The sequence below is a fragment of the Staurois parvus genome, unplaced genomic scaffold, assembly GCF_062004578.1.
Source record: "Staurois parvus isolate SC_StPar_1 unplaced genomic scaffold, SC_StPar_1.0 ptg002181l, whole genome shotgun sequence".
NCBI classification, from domain to species: Eukaryota; Metazoa; Chordata; class Amphibia; order Anura; family Ranidae; genus Staurois; species Staurois parvus.
Window position 1 is genome coordinate 1,980,201 of NW_028319977.1, and position 20,505 is coordinate 2,000,705.

General features: G+C 44.5%; 1 protein-coding gene across 2 annotated transcripts in view; it reads left to right on the forward strand.

The window, feature by feature from the left end:
• LOC149432248 (uncharacterized) overlaps nt 1–20,505 on the forward strand; it is a 57,588-nt gene that overhangs the window by 8,730 nt on the left and 28,353 nt on the right. For both annotated transcript variants that reach the window (XM_089665362.1, XM_089665363.1), the window contains exons 2-4: nt 3,036–3,162; nt 7,537–7,632; nt 12,613–12,780. In XM_089665362.1, coding sequence (XP_089521488.1) covers nt 3,036–3,162; nt 7,537–7,632; nt 12,613–12,780 — 391 coding nt within the window. The remainder of the gene's footprint in view (nt 1–3,035; nt 3,163–7,536; nt 7,633–12,612; nt 12,781–20,505) is intronic.

Here is a 20,505-nt window from a genome sequence, read left to right on the forward strand (position 1 = left end):
AAGGTTGAGAAACACTGGTGTAATGGCTCATGTACACGGGACATTTGGAAAATTCTTGTGAACGATGGAAACTGACTGCTGGAAAATGTAGGTAAAAAAAAACGTCTGTTTAGCCGTGTTTGCATACTGCGTTTTTTAAGATAACCTCAGGAGACCTTCCAAAATGCCCAGAATGCACTGAAAAGCAGTAAAAAAATTAACTATTTCAGACATTTTGAAAGAAATAGAGAGAGCAGAAGCAGAGAGAGCAGTATGTGTTGAGATGACCTGTCTTTTCCAGTTGTAGTCACTATGGATCCCATCATGAGCATAATGCGGCACGTTCTACCATTTTTTTTCCTTCACACAAAACCTGGAACTGACTGCGCCGGTGTACCGGGTCCTTTTGAATACATGGAAAACACTTTGCATGCATTTCTGATGATGAAAAAGGCTGTGGACAGCATCTGGATATGGAAAAGTAAAAAAAAACGCTTCTAAATGCAAACGCTTATAAACGTGGTTAGCCGCGTTTACAAGCATTTGGCATTTGAAACGCTGATAAAATCTACTCCTGAACGCAAGTTTGGTGAGTTAAAAAAAAAACAACTGTAAACTCAACTGCCTGTAAACGACGATGTGTACATGGACACCTAGGAAAACATTAGGGAGAGTTCAGGGGCTGCTAAAAAAAAGCTCCTGAACGTCAGTTTATCAGCTGCAGCATACATGAGCCCTAAGCATTCAAAGCACGCTGTCCTCTTCTTTGGGCACTAACCTGCAACCTCAAGAAGAAGCCGGCATGCCTGGAAAGGTCACACTACAGACTTTTTAGAAGGCAGTAAATGGTATCACCCTGAATCCGAGCATCTACAAAATATATATTTTTTTTCATAATAAATTTGAGAAAAAGAACAGGAACAATGAATTAGGACAATGGATACATAATGGTCAGAAGAGGCACAGTAGTCTGAGCATCATATGCGATCCTAAAACACACATTGAATATTGGATAAAAAAAAAAAAAAGATGTTTTCAACAGAGATGCGTAATATAACCTCTGAAGTATAAATGTTTAAGGAGAAGTAAAGTCTATACAGAGTAATGTAGGAGAAGTGCCGGTCAACAGCCATCTAGGAGCTGCTAAGAACTCTTTGGGAGGGGGCAACAGGGCAAAAAGGAAGGTGAATTGACGTCATGCGGTGAGTCGTGAGCTAGATGACGTAGGGATCTGAATGGCAGAGAACATGGCGCCGCGGGAGTGGTGGTACTGAGTATAGCCAATGAAAACTTCATGTGATGTTGACTGGGAGCATGTTCAGGTAGGGGCAAGCATCTACTAAATATGTTTTTCTGAATACAAAGAATGAGCGTAAGTGCGGGTTCTTGTGTTTGATACTGAATTATGCAGGGACGGGCTTGAGTGAGTCGGCAGGCGTGGCCGGTAATTGAGAAATTACATTGCCCTGACAGGAAAACTCCTTATACACACACATCCTCTTTTAAGACCCTTCCTGTAACATGGCTCCGCTCTTCAGACGCATTCTTCAACATGGGCACATCTATACTCTTATTGTCTTACTGCCCATAAATCTGCACAGAGCCCAAAATCACATTACAGGCATCCCCTGAGCACATGGTACCCATATGGAGGCTTTCAGGCACTTGTAAGTAGCTCTCTGAAAGACAAAAAGACTTCTGAGCAATAACAGTCCTTTAAAGGTCAATATTGATTGGCTTTGGGCTTATGTTGATGACATCAGCTTGAGCCGCTTTTGACATCATTCAAAATTTACTGATAGGCACAATTGACCTGCATTCTACTTACTATTGACCCTGGCCCTTAGTGGTCCCCCTCCTGTCCCCTTCGTGGTCCCCCTCCTGTCCCCTTCGTGGTCCCCCTCCTGTCCCCTTCGTGGTCCCCCTCCTGTCCCCTTCGTGGTCCCCCTCCTGTCCCCTTCGTGGTCCCCCTCCTGTCCCCTTCGTGGTCCCCCTCCTGTCCCCTTCGTGGTCCCCCTCCTGTCCCCTTCGTGGTCCCCCTCCTGTCCCCTTAGTGGTCCTCCTCCTGTCCCCTTAGTGATCCCCCTCCTATTCCTCACTTGGCCCCCTCCTTACCTGCAGTGGACCTCAGTTGGCCCCCTTCTGGCCCCCAGTGGACCTCCTTCTGACCCTCAGTTGGCCCTTTTCTGGCCCGTAGTGGACATCCTCCTGACCCACAGTTGGGCCCCTTCTGGTCCGCTATGGACCTCCTCCTGACCCACCTTTGAACCTGCTTCAAATTACTTTTAGTATTTCCATGGACTTGTATGAGAATGCGAAACCCATTTGAAGCAAATAAAAGTTCATTCACAAGTCTTAAGCGTACTCAAAACATGGCACTACCCAGAAGTCCTTTGTCTTTTTATTGGGCATCCCCAGCAATGTCCTTAGGTTTACTGCACCTGCATTACATCAAGAGCATCCATTCCCAAACCTGGGTTCTCCCAGGATTTTCTAGGTGTCCCTTGAGCTGTGGCTGATTGACCACCCATCTGATGGGGCCTCCATAGTTTCGTGACCGGCGCCACTGGACGGCATGACACTGGGGCTGTTGTTAGCTGTCATTGTGATTACCACTGTGAGGGGTGCCCTCTGGCTACCAATGTAAGAGCCGATTTTCCATGCTGACCCACAACAAATTGATTTGGTTAGGTTGCCCAACACCTGAAAATTATTTTAAGGGGTAAAAAGGATGAGAAAGACTGAGCGAGAATTGCAGAGTAAGTTTGCTCCATCACTGGAACTAAAGTGATTAGAATATTCAGACCATCCCATTCAGCAAGTGCCTCGCAGTATCTGCAGAACAGAAGCCAGTCAGCATCTGCGGTGAAGTTAAATAAAGTCTATAGTTCCACCTTATGATGTCTGTAGTTCCACCATAAATTAGAGGGATCATCAGAACTGGTAGGCCTTGGGAATTATGGTGAGCCTGGTTGTCTACCACCTAATCTTCCCATGTCCCCAGTGTTCCCCTGTGGTGTAGGTGTGACATTAACACCCATCCCTCTTTATCCCAGGGCACCGTCACATTTAATGATGTGGCCATCTACTTCTCTCAACGGGACTGGCGGCTGCTGGCAGACTGGCAGAGGAAGCTGTACCGAAATATCATGAAGGAGATTCACGGAGCTCTCACTGCACTTGGTAAGCTGTTTTCTGTACCATAAATGGGGAATAGGACAGGGGTGTAGAAATTAAAAAAAAAACTACTTGACCAGGGACTAAATCAGAGCCCCCAATCTACTTGTCCTTCATGACAATCTTCTTGTCCAGATAAAAAAAAAAAAAAATTGAACCAAAACCGTATTTAAATCGGAGGTGATACTAGGAATAATGGGATTTTAAAAACAAAATTGGCTTTATGGCGACTTAAATGTGTAATATTTTTGACATTGCGTTGTTGATCTTTTACCCCCCCCCCGCCTCTCTCCAGCATCAGACCTGGGGGCTAACAGGGAGAAGAGAGACCTTGCAGTGTAATGAGCACCGATTGGCTGCTCCTCAGGAAAGGTTGGGGCTAGGCCTTTCCTTTATCCATTTCGCTGCCAGAGCCATATTTGTGTTTTTTGCACAAGTTTAAAAAAATCATTTTAGGCCTGAAGATTGCATGATTTTACTGCAAAATTTTAGTAAAAAAATACAAGTAAGTTAATTTTAGGGCACAAAAAAGCAGTAAATTACCCTATTATTTTGTAAAACATAAAAGATGAGGTTGCAGCGAGTAAATAGATATCCAGCTTGTCAAATCTTAAATTTGTGTGCCCTCGTGAAATGGCGACAAATTTCAGTACCCTATATTTTCAGCACTTTTAAAGCTCCTTAAAGGGCATCAGTTTAGCGTTTACGGAGGAGGTCTGGTGGGGAATAGGGCAGGGGTGTGGAAATTTTCCGGGTTAGGACAAGGAGGGGAGTGGACGTGTCCACTCTCCTCCCTCCCCTCTAACTGATGCTCAGCCAGTCCCGGGCCCGAAGATGGGCAAGCAGAGCCTGGGCGACGTCACAGGCGGGTGGAGAGGTTGGCACTGTGTGGAAGCAATTGGGCGGCAGCGCTGCCACCCGAATGCTTCTCCCTGACAGCTTGCCCGCAGCAGGACTAAAGGTAGAAAAAAAACTACCTGCCCAGCGCCCGGAACTACATGTCCCAGGTGTCAGGCGATAGGAACCCAACATCCCTGTAGGATTCATAGAGGTGACACGGGCTGAGATTGGATAAAATAGCTGTATGGGCCCTCAGTTGTGGTATCAGTATTGGTAGCTTTTCTCCTATCCAAACCCACCAACCATATGCTTGCCTGTTTTGACCCACCCCCATTGTAATATCAATAATAGTGCATTCTGCCCCCACCATATGGTTGCCTGTCTTACCTGCCCCCAATATATTGATAAGTGTGCATTCTGCCCCCACCATATGATTTCCTGCTTTCTACCTCCACCATTGTGGAATAAATATTGATGCATTCTGCCCCCACCATATGGTTGCCTGTCTTGACCTGCCCCCATTGTTGTATCAATATTGGGGCATTCTGCCCCCACCATATGGTTTCCTGCCTTCTACCACCCTCATTGTGATATCAATATTCGTGCATTCTGCCCCACCTTATGGTTCCCTTTCTTGACCCAGCCCACCTCCCCTTTCTAGTATCAATATTGGTGCATTCTGCCCCTGCCATGTGTTGCCTTCCTTCTACCTCCCCCATTGTGATATCAATAATGGTGCATTCTGTCCCCACCATATGGTTGCCTGACTTCTACCTTCCCCATTGCGGTATCAATATTGATGCATTCTGCCCCCACCATATGTTGCCTACCTTCTGCCTTCCCCATTGTGATATCAATAATGGTGCATTCTTCCCCACTCTATGGTTGTCTGACTTCTACCTCCCCCATTGTGATATCAATAATGGTGCATTCCTCTCCCACTCTATGGTTGTCTGATTTCTACCTCCCCTTGTGATATCAATAATGGTGCATTCTATGGTTGCCTGACTTCTACCTCCCCCCATTGCAGTATCAATATTGGTGCATTCTGCCCCACGAGTTGGGTTGCCTGTCTTGACCCGCTTTCGGCATGTGTTTCCTAAGCGCATTGCTTGAAGTTTCTGTACATTAACATGCTACTACCGAAAAATCGCCTCTATGGTGCTTCATGCACTCTGTGCTGCCAAGGTCATGGCCATGTGATGCCTTTAAGATATCCTGTTACCAGGTCAATAAAAATAAATCCCCCTATAAGATATGTGCATTTAACATATTTTATGCATGGTATATACCTGTGTCCTGAGACTTGTGCTGGGTGCCGCCATCTTGTATGTGACGTCCACTGCCTCAGGACTGACACTCAAATGACTATTAGTATCCACCTTCACTCCTTCCCAAAGAGCTACATAAAAGGTTATGTAAAGAGGGGAGCGGTGGGGGAGCTGGGTCAACACAGACAGTAATTAGACACTCCCAGTTAGCTATTTTCAACTTGAAAAATGTCCAGCCTTTAGTTAGGCAGCTTGAAAGGTCTGTTGCCTTTGTTAGAAAAGCCTCCCTGAATTCACTTTCCAGCAACTTGATATCCCTGGCCTCTGGGGCATGTACTGCACTTTCCTTCAGCCTGTCCAATAGAGCTGCCCTTAATGGCCACTAAATGGCCCTGTTCTTGTGGTACCTGGTGGGGTGCCAGGCTCCTGATGGCCAAATGGAGGGATCAAATGAATGGTGACTGAGGGACTGAGCATTAAAGTGGACCTGTTGCGTCGCCCAAAGCATTCTCCTACAGAATTAGTTGTGGATTCGAAAATAGTACACAGACAGGAACTGGTCGCACTGTATGACATCAGCCTTCACCGAACTTTATTGTTCTAGGACAAGATCACAGGAAGTCTCCCCCAAGGAGGCATGGTTGGTGAGAACTTCCCAAGATCTTATCTGGAACAACAAAGTTTTGTGACTTCTGATGTTTTTTTTGTTCCACATGGGGTGTGCTGTCAAGCCTCATCGGCCAGCACCTATAGTGGCAGAGGTGGGTGGACTGCTTATGAGCGACGGCTTCCTCTGGTATTTTAGGATAATGGCGTTGAGGTTTTTCCTCGCCTGTTATAGAGGAAATCACACAGTTTAACACCAGTAGTTCCTCTAACTATAATTATTATACAGGATATATATCGCGCCAACAGTTTGCGCAGCGCTTTACAAAATGAAGGCAGACATTACAGTTACAATACAATTTGGTACAAGAGGAAACAGAGGACCCTGCTCGTTAGAGTTTACAATCTAGAAGGAAGGGTTGAGTGTTACAAAATGTAATAGCTGTGGGGGGATGAGCTGATGGAGGAAATAAATGGTGGTTTACTAGGTAGAAGCAGGATAGTCTTCTTTAAAGAGAGAGGTTTTCAGGGATCATCTAAAGGTGGAAAGATTAGGAGACAGCTGGACAAATTGGGGTAGGGAGTTCCATAGCATGGGAGAAGCTCAGGAGAAGTCCTGGAGGCAAGCATAGGAGGAGGTGACACGGGAACTAGAGAGCAGAAGGTCCTGAGAGGATCAAAGAGAGCGGTTTGGTTGATATTTTGAGACCAGGTTGGTGATGTAGCTGGGGGCAGAGATGTGGATGGCTTTGTGAGTTGTTAGTATTTTGAATTTTATTTGTTGGGCGAGTGGAAGCCAGTGGAGGGATTGGCAGAGAGGGGTAGCAGACACTGAATGGTTGGTAAGGTGGATGAGCCTGGTAGCAGTATTCATGATGGACTGGAGGGGGGAGAGCCTATGTAAAGGTAAGCCAATGAGGAGGGAGTTGCAGTGGTCGAGGCGAGAGATGACCAGGGAGTGAATTAGGAGCTTTGTGGTATCATTGGATAAAAAGGGGAGTATTCATGAGATGTTGTGGAGGTTGAGGTGGCATGATTTGGACAGGGATTGGATGTGGACCTGAAAGGATAGTTCAGAATCCAGGGTTACCCCTAGCACCCTGGCATGCAGGGATGGGTTGATAGTGGTGCTATTGATCCTGACCGAGAAATCAGGGGAAGAGGCACATGGGGGAGGAAATATTATGAGCTCAGTTTTGGATAGATTGAGTTTTAGGAAGTGGTGTGACATCCAGTCGGATATGTCTGTTAGTAAATCGGTGATAAGTGAGGAAACTGATGGGGTGAGCTGAGGAACAAGATAGATTTGTGTGTCATCAGTATAGAAATGGTATTGGAAACCATGGGAAGCTATCAGCTGACCCAAGGAAGAAGTGTAAATCGTTAATAGGAGAGGTCCAAGGACAGAACCTTGGGGGACCCCGACAGTACGAGGAGTAGGAGAATTGTAAGTGACACTGAAGGTGCGGTGAGATAGGTAAGATTGGAACCAACGGGGAGAGTACAGTCATGGAGACCAAGTAAATAGAGTTTTTTGAGGAGGAGGGGGTGGTCAACTGTGTCAAAGGCAGTGGAGAGGTCCAAGATCAAGAGTACAGAATATATGGAACTAAGCCAGAAGTGTCTGCTTATGATAACACCAGGCTGTGTTCATTCCCCTCAGGATACGAGATCGCCAACCCCGGGACCCTGGTGAGGATTCAGCATGATGAACCATATTTCAGTGATGAACTCAGTAAGGAAGAAATGGCAGCGAATGGTGAGGATCTATAGCACTGTGCATACATCGCACCAGGGAACCCAATGTTGCTCTAATCTAATCCCAATCCCTTAAAGGCTGTGTCCACCATTTGCAAATGAAAAATAAATGCACCCCCATTTGCAAAAAAAAAAAGTGAACAGATTCCCTTATTCACACAAGCAAGGTGGATGGAAGGATCTTCCCCATCCTCTGTTTATTCTGACAGAAATGCCTCCACTGTCAGAATACACAGATCAGCACTACAGCCTATTGGCTGCAGCTCTGAACACAAGAGGAATATCCAGCAAGCTGATTTGAGAGAAGTCAATCATTAGATTGACTTCTCTGGAACGGCCATAGATGGATCAAAATTCAGCCAGTCCCTACTGAACTGGATGAATTTGGATCCATCTATGGGCAGCTTAAAGTGTGACTAAACTGCAGACACTGCATTCACTATATTTGGTCTCCCCGGACCCTGCATTCACTATATCCGGTCTCCCCGGACCCTGCTTTCACTATATCCGGTCTCCCCGGACCCTGCTTTCACTATATCCGGTCTCCCCGGACCCTGCATTCACTATATCCGGTCTCCCCGGACCCTGCATTCACTATATCCGGTCTCCCCGGTCCCTGCATTCACTATATCTGGTCTCCCCGGACCCTGCATTCACTATATCTGGTCTCCCCGGACCCTGCGTTCACTATATCCGGTCTCCGCGGACCCTGCGTTCACTATATCCGGTCTCCGCGGACCCTGCGTTCACTATATCCGGTCTCCCACAGTACACAGAACATGGAAATGCAATTATTTTTGGAAATAAATAATAAACTGCTAAATACCTTTTCTCATCAACAGTTAGAGCAGTCTTGTGACTTCAGTGTTCGACAGAGCACTGGTTAAAGCCTGTAGGAGGAGTTTTCCTTCTACTCTAGGAGGATGCAGAACCCCTTACCTCTGTCTGGAGAGTGCTGATTGGCCCTGTGCTGATCATATGCACTCTCCCAAGAAAAAATTTGCGCTAAACTGAGCATGTGACGTGTGACTCCACACGTGGGGGACACTGGAAGAAGGGGAGGATCAGAGAAATCAGGATCAAACAGCATTTTTACACAATGCAGAGGATTAACCCCTTAGGTTCCACAGTGAGTATAACAAGCATGCTTTACTGCATATACAGACTGATTTTACTGCTGTGGGTTTAGTAACACTTTAACTATGGGTGTAACATAATCAAAAAGTGGAGTTAGCCTTTAGTGCTCTTCCATACTAGCAGTTGAGGGGGATGGTAAAACCGAATGATTGATCTGCACTTTTACTGCCCCCCAACTGCTACACTCTGTGGCAGCAGAGGCCGTGGCCGGAGGTGTATACCTACTATGGCTGCAATGCTTTCTTTCGTGACAACAGCAGGAATTGTTCCCCCTGTCTTTCGGTGGGCCTAGCACCTGTTGAACGCCACCATTCCAGTGAATGGGGCTGCTCTGCAAATGCCTTGTGACTGTGTGCTATCTACACAGTCATAGTTACATAGTTAGTCTGGCTGTAAAAAGACAAAAGTCCATCCAGTTCAGCCATTAAAAAAAAAAAAGTTATAATCCTACACCCACATTTGACCCAGAGGAAGGCAAAAACCCAGCAAAGCATGATCCATTTTGCTCCTGCAGGGAAAACAAGTTCCTTCCTGTTCCCCCCGAGAGGCAATCGGATATTCCCTGGATCAACTTTACCTATAAATGTTATATCCAGTTATATTCTGTGTATCCAAGAAAGAATCCAGGACTTTTTTTTAAAGCAATCCACTGAGCTGGCCAGAACCAACTCTTGAGGGAGTCTATTCCACATTTTCACAGCTCTTACTGTGAAGAGCCCCCTTGTCCTCTGTGATGACCTCAGGGTGAATAACTCTACACCGAGTTCACTATATGAACCACTGATGTATTATACATGGTGATCATATCCCCCCTTATGTATTATACATGGAGATCATATCCCCCCTTATGTATTATACATGGAGATCATATCCCCCCTCATGTATTATACATGGAGATCATATCCCCCCTTATGTATTATACATGGAGATCATATCCCCCCTTATGTATTATACATGGTGATCATATCCCCCCCTTATGTATTATACATGGAGATCATATCCCCCCTTATGTATTATACATGGAGATCATATCCGCCTTATGTATTATACATGGAGATCATATCCTCCTTATGTATTATACATGGAGATCATATCCCCCTTATGTATTATACATGGAGATCATATCCCCCCTTATGTATTATACATGGAGATCATATCCCCCCTTATGTATTATACATGGAGATCATATCCCCCCTTATGTATTATACATGGAGATCATATCCCCCCTTATGTATTATACATGGTGATCATATCCCCCCCTTATGTATTATACATGGGGATCATATCCCCCCTTATGTATTATACATGGTGATCATATCCCCCCCCTTATGTATTATACATGGAGATCATATCCCCCCTTATGTATTATACACGGTCATCATATCCCCCCTTATGTATTATACATGGAGATCATATCCCCCCTTATGTATTATACATGGAGATCATATCCCCCCTTATGTATTATACATGGAGATCATATCCCCCCTTATGTATTATACATGTTGATCATATCCCCCTTATGTATTATACATGGAGATCATATCCCCCCTTATGTATTATACATGTTGATCATATCCCCCCTTATGTATTATACATGGAGATCATATCCCCCCTTATGTATTATACATGTTGATCATATCCCCCCTTATGTATTATACATGGAGATCATATCCCCCCCTTATGTATTATTCATGGGATCATATCTCCCCTTATGTATTATACATGGAGGTCATATCCCCCCTTATGTATTATACATGGAGATCATATCCCCCCTTATGTATTATACATGGAGATCATATCCCCCTTATGTATTATACATGGTGATCATATCCCCCCTTATGTATTATACATGGAAATCATATCCCCCTTATGTATTATACATGGTGATCATATCCCCCCTTATGTATTATACATGGAGATCATATCCCCCCTTATGTATTATACATGGAAATCATATCCCCCTTATGTATTATACATGGAAATCATATCCCCCCTTATGTATTATACATGGTGATCATATCCCCCCTTATGTATTATACATGGTGATCATATCCCCCCTTATGTATTATACATGGAGATCATATCCCCCCTTATGTATTATACATGGAGATCATATCCCCCCCTTATGTATTATACATGGAGATCATATCCCCCTTATGTATTATACACGGTGATCATATCCCCCCTTATGTATTATACATGGTGATCATATCCCCCCTTATGTATTATACATGGTGATCATATCCCCCCTTATGTATTATACATGGAGATCATATCCCCCCTTATGTATTATACATGGTGATCATATCCCCCCTTATGTATTATACATGGTGATCATATCCCCCCTTATGTATTATACATGGAGATCATATCCCCCCTTATGTATTATACATGGTGATCATATCCCCCCTTAATCTCCTCTTCTCAAGAGAGAATACATTCAGTTCCTCTAATCTTTCCTCATAGCTGATCTCCTCCATGTCTCTTATCAGTTTAGTTGCCCTTCTCTGTACTTTCTCCAGTTCCCCAATGTTCTTTTTGTGAATTGGTGCCCAAAACTGAACTGCATATTCCAGATGAGGTCTTACTAATGATTTGTATTGGGGGAAATTATATCTCTCTCTCTGGAGTCTATACCTCTTTTAATACAAGAGAGGATTTTGCTCGATTTAGACACCGCAGCTTGGCATTGCATGCCATTATTAAGCTTGTGATCTACCAGAACTCCCAGATCCTTCTCCACCATTGATTCCCCCCAGATCCTTCTCCACCATTGATTCCCCCCAGATCCTTCTCCACCATTGATTCCCCCCAGATCCTTCTCCACTATTGATACCCCCCCCGGATCCTTCTCCACCATTGACCCCCCCCAGATCCTTCACCATTGATTCCCCCAGTTGTACCCCCCTAGTATGTATGATGCATGTATATTCTTAGCCCCCAAGTGCAGAACCTTACATTTATCAATATTAAACCTCATTTGCCACATAGTTGTCCAAAGACGCAGCATGCTAGTACAGGGTTCAAACAGGCTTGTTTACGCTAGCTTTGTTTCCTGAAGAGCAAAAGGAAAGGTGGGGAAAAGGAATTATATCGTCTGCCCTGTGAAGAGTGATCTCAAATGCAGATTGCTCTTCAGAGAACCAAACTAGTGTTAACAAGCTCTTAAAGGGACTCATATGAGTCATATGAGAATAATGGTGGCTGCAGTTGCTGTAACTAAGGATCTACTGCATCATTTCCCCACCTAATATCTGAGTAAAGGTGGTGTACATTATTAATAAAATACAGTTGGGGAGCCTTTAGAAAATTGGGTAAACCTCTAAAATAATCTCTCTTCCATTCTCTGATAGACACAGTAGATATTGTAAATCTGGACTGTTGGGTTTATGGCACCACCTTCAGGAGTAGGACACTAAGCACAAATAACAAAGCACGGCCTGGTGGTGGCCCCCTGTTTGGTGACCAAACCACCATTTAATATAGAGAGCAGGAGCGGACTGTTCATTTGTTAACTCGGGCACTGCCCAAGGGCCCAGGGTCAGTAGGGAGCCCCATGAGAGAGATGCCCCTGGTACCTTTTTCATAGGCTTTTTTGAGTTTGGGCAAGGACACAGGGGCCCCATGATCCCCTATTGCCCGGTGGCCCCATGAGTTGTCAGTCCACCCCTGATAGAGAGTCCAGTTTTTCACCAAGTGTCAAGGAGTAAGGAACTAAGCTACATGCCGGGGGTCTTGGTGAAATGAAACATTCTGGATGATTTATAACCTTGGCAAAAATGAAGTTGCATGTAAAGAGGCCCCTGTAGTGTGAATTTTACCGACGCTCTTCTGTTCCCTTCAGCCTGGGTTTCACAGCTGGAAGAACGCAGGGCTGCCGCCTCAGATAATGTGCCGGAACTGCCGCCCGTCAAACCCGACATCTTACTGCGGGTGAAACTGGAGGGCATGACCAACGAGCAGAGCAGCCAGACCCATGCGCCAAAAATGGAGGAGGAGGGCGAAAACTCCAGTAAGTATTAGTGGTGCACCGAAATGAAAATTCTGGCGACGAAAATTCAAAATGCACTTGTCCGAAAACCGAAATGCGCAGTTTTTAAAAATGAATATATATTTTTTGGGAAAAAATACACAGATTAAAAAAAAAACAATATATACCCCATTTGTTTTGTAAAATATGAAAGGGGATGTTGCGGCGAGTACATAGATACCCAGCATGTCACGCTTTAAAATTGCGCACGCTCGTGGAATGGTGTGAAACTGCGGTACTTAAAAATCTCCATGGGTGATGCTTTAAAAATATCTACAGGTTAGCAGTGTAAAGTTACAAAGGAGGTCTAGTGCGAGAATTATCGCTCTTGCTCTGACGTTCGTGGCGATACCTCACCTGTGGGGTTTGAACACCGTTTATGTATGTGGGCATGGCCTACATATGCGTTCACCACTACGGGCGAGCATGGGGGGGGCACTTTAAACTTTTTTTTTTTTTTTTATGTGTAGACATGAATACCACATATTAAAAGTTATATACAAAAACAGTTTCAATTCTAAGAATACCAACTGAGATTCACACTTGGTTAGGTAAATGTAGTATACTCCCTACATGTTTCGCCCTCACAGGCTCTTTTTTAGGTCATTTTCATCTAGCTCTGTGAGCTTTCACATCCAGGGTGAGCCATTGAGTCCCATATATATGTATATATATATTTGATTAAATACCCTGTATTGGATATATTGAAGTTGTTTGGTAATTGAACAGGTTTTTTTTATATATACTTTTAGACTGCCTTGGCCGTAGAAATTTCCTCAAAAAATGTCCCCTGAAGAAGCCCGTGAGGGCGAAACATGTAGGGAGTATACTACATTTACCTAACCAAGTCTGAATCTCAGTTGGTATTCTTAGAATTGAAATTGTTTTTATGTTTTTGTATCTTTTCCTTTCTTGTTTTACCAAAATACAAAATAAAAATTATGTAACTTTTAATGTGTGGTATTCATGTCTATGCACCCTGAAAGTCCCATCTTCTCTATTGATTATTTGCAATTTTAAGGGATGTGGTGCAATAATCATGTCTGGTCACTTGCTCGCCACTTCACTGTTTCATTTTTTTTTTATGTATTTAATGGTTTTTTTGTTTTGTTTTTTTGCACTGTCCCTTTAAAAAATTTTTTTTATCACTTTTATTCTTATCACAAAAAATGCATGCAGCCCTTGTGTTAGAAATAAGTAGTGACAGGTCCTCTTTATGGTGAGATGTGGGGTCAATAAGACCCCTCATCTTTCTTCTGCAATGTAAAGCATTGGATCAAAAAAAAAGCATTGATCTAGTGCTTTAAAAAAAAAAAAAAGAAAAGGCTGGAACAGGAAGTGACATCGCTCCAGTCCTCCAGGGGCATAGAGATGAGTGGTGGCCATCTTTCCTTTACTCATCTCTATGCCCAACATTGGGATCGATGGTTTTTCAGGGACGGCTGAGAACTACCGAGGGGCGGGGTTTTTTCTGCACCTGTATCGGTGCTTTTTTTTTAAAATTTCGGCCAACGCCCGAAAGGGGTGTTTTCGGCTGAAACGTTTCGTTCACCGAAATTTCGGTGCATCCCCAGTAAGTATGCAGCTATTGGGTCACATGAAGTGCTGTAAGCCTTAGCAACCAATCGGGTTTCAGACTGCTGTAGTCAGGGGCCACCCAAATGAAAACGTTTTAGAATATTAGGAATTTTCTGTTCATTTTTGATGGTCGTCATGTTGATTGAATTGTAGTAGAAGTCAAGCTCCAAACAGATGTTAGAGCTTGACGTTTGCCTTCCCTGGCTAGAGGACATCCAGCATCATCTAGCCCTCCCCAGCCTGACTGTCTCTGTCCCGCCCTTTTGATTAAATGGGTTTCAGGTAATTCAATCACAGAGGCCTAGCATCGCATGTGAGCTTTAGCTAGGGTGGTCTTCATGCAAATACAGATTAATTGGGAACACCCTCTGCTCCAGACTGACGCCCACCCATCAAGGCATCTTGATGTTAGAATAACTCCTCCCACTGCTTGCATCAGGGCTTGGGGGTCTCTTGAGAGGAGTACTGAGGCACGTGTGGTGATATTTTTAAGAAGCTATGTACAGCATCCTGCTGATCCCTTCCACCGGCCGTGATCTGCCTGCATTGCATAATAGAAGAACAGAGAGCCAGACATCAGGGGGTCTACAATACAGTATGCACTGCAAATGGAAATTTTTTATTAAAAAATGACATTAGCACAGTTTACTATAATTCAGTTATAAATGAACACAGTGAGTGATCGGTATCAATCACTCACTGTGTTCGTTTAATAAAAAACAAAAAAAAACAAAGGGGCTGGTAAATGAAATATTTACTGGCCCCTTCCCCCGCTCTCTCTCCTGGAACGATCCCTGCAGCAGCTGGTGGGAGGTAAAAGAGGGGAAGCAGACAGTGTTGCAAGAACGAAGGAGCCCAGGGGAAGCACACAGGTTTGCTTGGGAAGGGGAACCTGGACAGGAGGGACAGCATTTATTGGAACCGATCCAATGTAGTCCCCCCCTGGGCAGCACAAGGAAGGGGACCCTGGACAGGAGGGACAGCATTTATTGGAACCGATCCAGTGTAATCCCCTTCCCCCCAGGCAGCACAAGGAAGGGGAACCTGGACGGGAGGGACAGCATTTATTGGAACCAATCCAATGTCGTCTTCCCCCTGGGCAGCACAAGGAAGGGGACCCTGGACAGGAGGGAGGACAGCATTTATTGGAACTGATCCAATGTAGCCCCCCCCCAGGCAGCACAAGGAAGGGGACCCTGGAGAGGAGGGACAGCATTTATTGGAACTGATCAAATGTAGGATAAGCTCACTTTTTCTTTAGGGTTATATATGCAATAATATTTAACCACTTCCAGTCCGGACACTTTCACCCCCTTCCTGCCCAGGCCAATTTTCAGCTTTCAGCGCTATCACACTTTGAATGACAATTGCGCGGTCATGCAATACTGTACCCATATGAAATTTTTTGCATTTTTTTGAGACAGATACATCTTTATTTTGGTGGTATTTATTCACCACTGGGATTTTAATTTTTTTCCTATATAAATGAAACAGTCCAAACATTTTTAAAAAAAGTGTTTTTCTTCTAAAATTTTGCAAATAAATAATCTTTCTTCATAAATCTTGGCCAAAATGTATTCAGATATCTTTTTAGTAAAAAAAAAAAAAATAACCCAAATTGGTTTATTACCAAAAATGATAATTTTTCTTTACATTTTTATTTTTATTTTTTATATCTTTAATTGTTTTTTTTAACATACTGTCACCCTAGCAGTACAGTGTCACCATAGTGACGCTGTACGAATTGTGGGGGGTGGTGATGATTTTTTTTTTTCTTTTTTTTTTTTTACACTGATTGCTTTTACAGCCTTTATGGGTGTAAAAGCAATCATGTCTCCTTCTCTGTGGCTGCATTCCTGCAACCATTGAGAAATACTGTGTGAGCTGTGATTGGTCACAGCTTGTCACATGGTACAAGGCTGTTGTGAATAGCCTTGTACCATGTGACCTCTGTGATCATTCACAGATTTCACTAGAAGTAAGCAATGGTGGCAGAACTGACATCTTGCTTACTACTATTCATGTGATCACGGATTGGCCAATCAGGGATGACATGATCGGGACCTCACACAGAGGTCCCTTACAGCAGGCACCGGATCGCGGTGCCACGTACTCCCAAGGAGCGCACACAGGCAGAGAAGCGGGGAGGATGTTTATAAACGGCAACCCGCTCCTACAATGCTCCCGTCTGGCTGTTTATATACACGGGCCGGAAGGGAAGTGGTTAAAGGATAAGTTCACCTTGCTTACTACTATTCATGTGATCACTGATTGACCAATCAGGGATGACATGAATCAGGACCTCACACAGAGGTCCCTTACAGCGATCGGTGTCCTCAGGACACAGCGGCACCGGATCGCGATCCCAGGGAGCGCGCACAGGCTGTAAATGCGGGCGCCGTTTATGAACGGCAACCCGCCCCCTGCACTGCCACCATCCAGCCGTTTATGTACATTGGCCGGACGGGAAGTGGATAAGATAGTGGGGAGCTGGTGAATAATCTACATCTTATAATATACTGGTGTTTATTAGATTTTATACATTGAGCAGAACATTAGTCTGCCCCGAACAGGAGCTTACTGTGTAGTACAAATGTCATTCATATACTCACTATCGTCGTCCTGATCAGACACCGGTTAAAAGGGAACCCAGGAAAACCGCTCCCCTCAACTTCCTAAGGCTGCCCCAGTATTCCAGTGCCACTGTACTAGTAGCCAGCTGCATTTACAATTCATGTAATCGTTTTGTAGAAAATAAAGAGGTAGATTTCCTGTGAAGGGAAGGTGGTGACGGGTGACAACGTTTAGCTGGAGCAGGAGTACATACTTGCCTTGCTATAATATGAGCCATTTACATTATGCTGACCACATGTACATGCATTTAACCCCTCGCCTACAGGGCACTTATACCCCCTTCCTGCCCAGGTCAAATTCCAGCTTTCAGCGCTGTTGCACTTTGAATGACAATTGCGTGGTCATGCAACATTGTACCCATATGAAATTTTTATAATTTTTTTGTGACAGAGCTTTATTTTGGTGGTATTTAATCACCTCTGGGTTTTTTATTTTTTCTTAAACCAAAAACCACTGAAAATTTTGAAAAAAAAAAGTTTTTTCTTAGTTTTTGTTATAAAATTTTGTAAATAAGTGATTTTTCTCCTTCACTGATGTGCGCTAATGAGGCTGCAGTGATGGACACTGATAGGCTGCACTGATGGACACTGATAGGTGGCACTGAGGAGGAGGCACTGGTAGGTGGCGCTGATGGGCATTGACAGGCATCACTGATGGGCACTGAAAGGCAGCACTGATACATGGCACTGATAGGCGGCACTGATTGGCATTTATAGGTGGCACTGACTGGCACTGATGGGTGACACTGAAAGGCAGCTCAGATGGGCACTGATATGTGGCATTGATGTGCACTGGTAGGCACTGATGGGCACTGGCACGAGGCACTGATTAGCACTGACACAAGGCACTGATGGACACTGACAGGTGGCACTGCTCTGATGATCTGTGTACATGTCCCCTCTGCGAAAGTCTGATTACCGGCTCTCCTCTCCTCTGTCAGCGTGACAGTTCGTGGGGAGAGAAATGCCGATAACCGGCAGTTCCCTGTTTACATGTGATCAGCTGTGATTGGACGCAGCTGATCACATGACCGAGCCGACATCTTTGGCTCTTTCCGTGGATCGGTGATCCGCTGTGTCCGAGGGACACAGTGCACTGCCAATTGCCACGCTGTGCGCTCCCTGAGCCTTGCATGCGCGGTGAGAATGGGAGGATGTCATATGACGTCCTCCCAGAACGAGAGAACCACCTTGCATCCGTCATATTACTATATGGCGGGCGGGAGGTGGTTAAAAAGGTATTTCTGGAGGAAAAAAATATTCTGTACATCTCTTCCACGCCTGGCAAATGCTCTCTGAGGAGCGGTCTGAACACAGATCGTTCTTCAGAGACATAAGCAAATGTAAATAAGCTCTTAATCACTTGCCCTTCAGAAGATTTACCCCCCCCCCCCTTTCCCGACCAGGCCATTTTTTGCGATACGGCGCTTTAACTGATAAATTACGCAATGCTGCACCCAGAAGAACATTTATGTCCTTTTTTCCCACAAATAGAGCTTTCTTTCGGTGGTATTTGATTACCTCTGCGTTTTTTATTTGTTGTGATATAAACAAAAAAAGACCAACAATTTTGAAAAAAAAAAAAGTTTTTGACTTTTTGCTATAAAACATATCCAATTAAAAAAAAATTCAAAAATCAAATGTTTTCATATATTTCGTCCAGAATGTATTCTGCGAAATGTCTTTGCTAAAAAAAAAAAAAAAAAATCCCAATACGTGTATATTAATTTTTTTACGTGACATTTACAGCATCTACCAATGGCGGTATAAATACCGGAATTTTCATTTTTTTTTTATATACTAGTAATGGCGGCGATCAGTGACTTATAGCAGGAGTGCAGCGGGCATTCTGACACTGGGGGGGACTGACTGCCATTGACATCCCCAGTGACACCAATACAGTGCTCAGTGCTAATAAATAGCAATGACACTGGGCAGGAAGGGGTTAACATCTAGGGTGATTAAAGGGTTAACTGTGTTTTCCTAAGGAGACATGCTGCTTTGTATTTCTGCGATGCAGAGAGATACAAGGCAGCATGTCCATGCTGACAGGAGAGAGATCTTTGTTTTTTATGCACAGATCTCTCCCGTCTCAGCCTTGCCGACGATCACCGAGTCCCAGATGGGAATCGCCGGCCAGGATCCGGTGATTGACATCCAGCAGCCAACAGCGGTGCGGGTAGGGCGGTGCGCATGCCTCCTACCCATAATTTCAAATCACGTATATTTACATGGTTTTGCACAGCCCCTGCCACCCTGTAGAAGTGTATCTGCTATGGAATGACTCTGGTTAAAGTGGTTGTAAACCCTTACATATCCCCAGTGAAGTGACCGGCCTCAGGTGATGCACAGAGATGAAACAATTCATCCTACACAAGTTGTGCCTGTTTATCTGCAGTCTTCTTTACATCTGTTAAAGTGCTGGATTTAAAAAGCTTGTCTGAGAGTTCAGGAAAAGAGGGAGGTAGAGCTGAAGTTTCACTCTGCAGAGCTCAGTGAGGAGAGTTCTGAAAGCTGATTGGAGAGAAGAGACAAACACCCCTCCACCCAGCACACAGGAACAGAGCTGAGGCTGTCAATCACAGACTGTGTGCTTGAGCTTCCTACACATCTCCATTTTTCTCTTGGTGACAGGAAAAACCTGTCAGAAGTGATTCATGAAGATCAGAGGAACAAAGCAGCAGACAGAAATCACACTTGGTGCTCTGCATTAAGACAAGTACACACTATAGAGGGATATGCTTTGTTCATATTTAATGTCTGAGGTTTTGTAACCACTTTAAGGTGTCCTTTTTTTCACCCAACACAAAACAGTCCCAGGCATTCTATGCCAGTTTGTAGCCGATGCTGGTGAGGTTGTTTTTTTTTTTTTTCCAGCCGGTAGGATGAGGGATCATAAATATTTTATAGAAAAGAAATATATATTTTTGAAGGTGAAATCCAAGCAGGTATAATAGTCTACCAGTGTATGTGTTTTTAACCACTTGATAACCGGGCTATAGCTGAATGATGGTTACAGCGTGGTTGTCCAGTTCTGGGAGGGCGTCATATGACGTCCTCCCAGAACGTGCCCCCAGCGGCATGCACCTGGCGATCTTCATGATCACCTACGGACACAGCTGATCACGTGATGTGGTAAAAGGCCAATCACAGCGGCCTTTTACCACGTGATCAGCTGTGTCCAATGAAACAGCAGATCACCGGGTAAATGCAGTTGCCGGTTGTCGGCTGCACTTTCTTCACACTGTCAGAGCGTGAGGAAGGTACTGCCGAGAACTAGCAATTGTCAGAAAAGAGATTGGCACTGATCATCAGTGCCTTGATGATCAGTGCCCAGCAGTGCCACCCACCTGTGCCCCCCATCAGTGCCGCCTATCAGTGACCATCATTGCTGCATATCAATGCAGCATCATCAGTGCTGCCTATCCGTGCCACCTATCAGTGCCCATCATTGCTTCATATCAGTGCAGCATCATCAGTGCTGCCTATCAGTGCC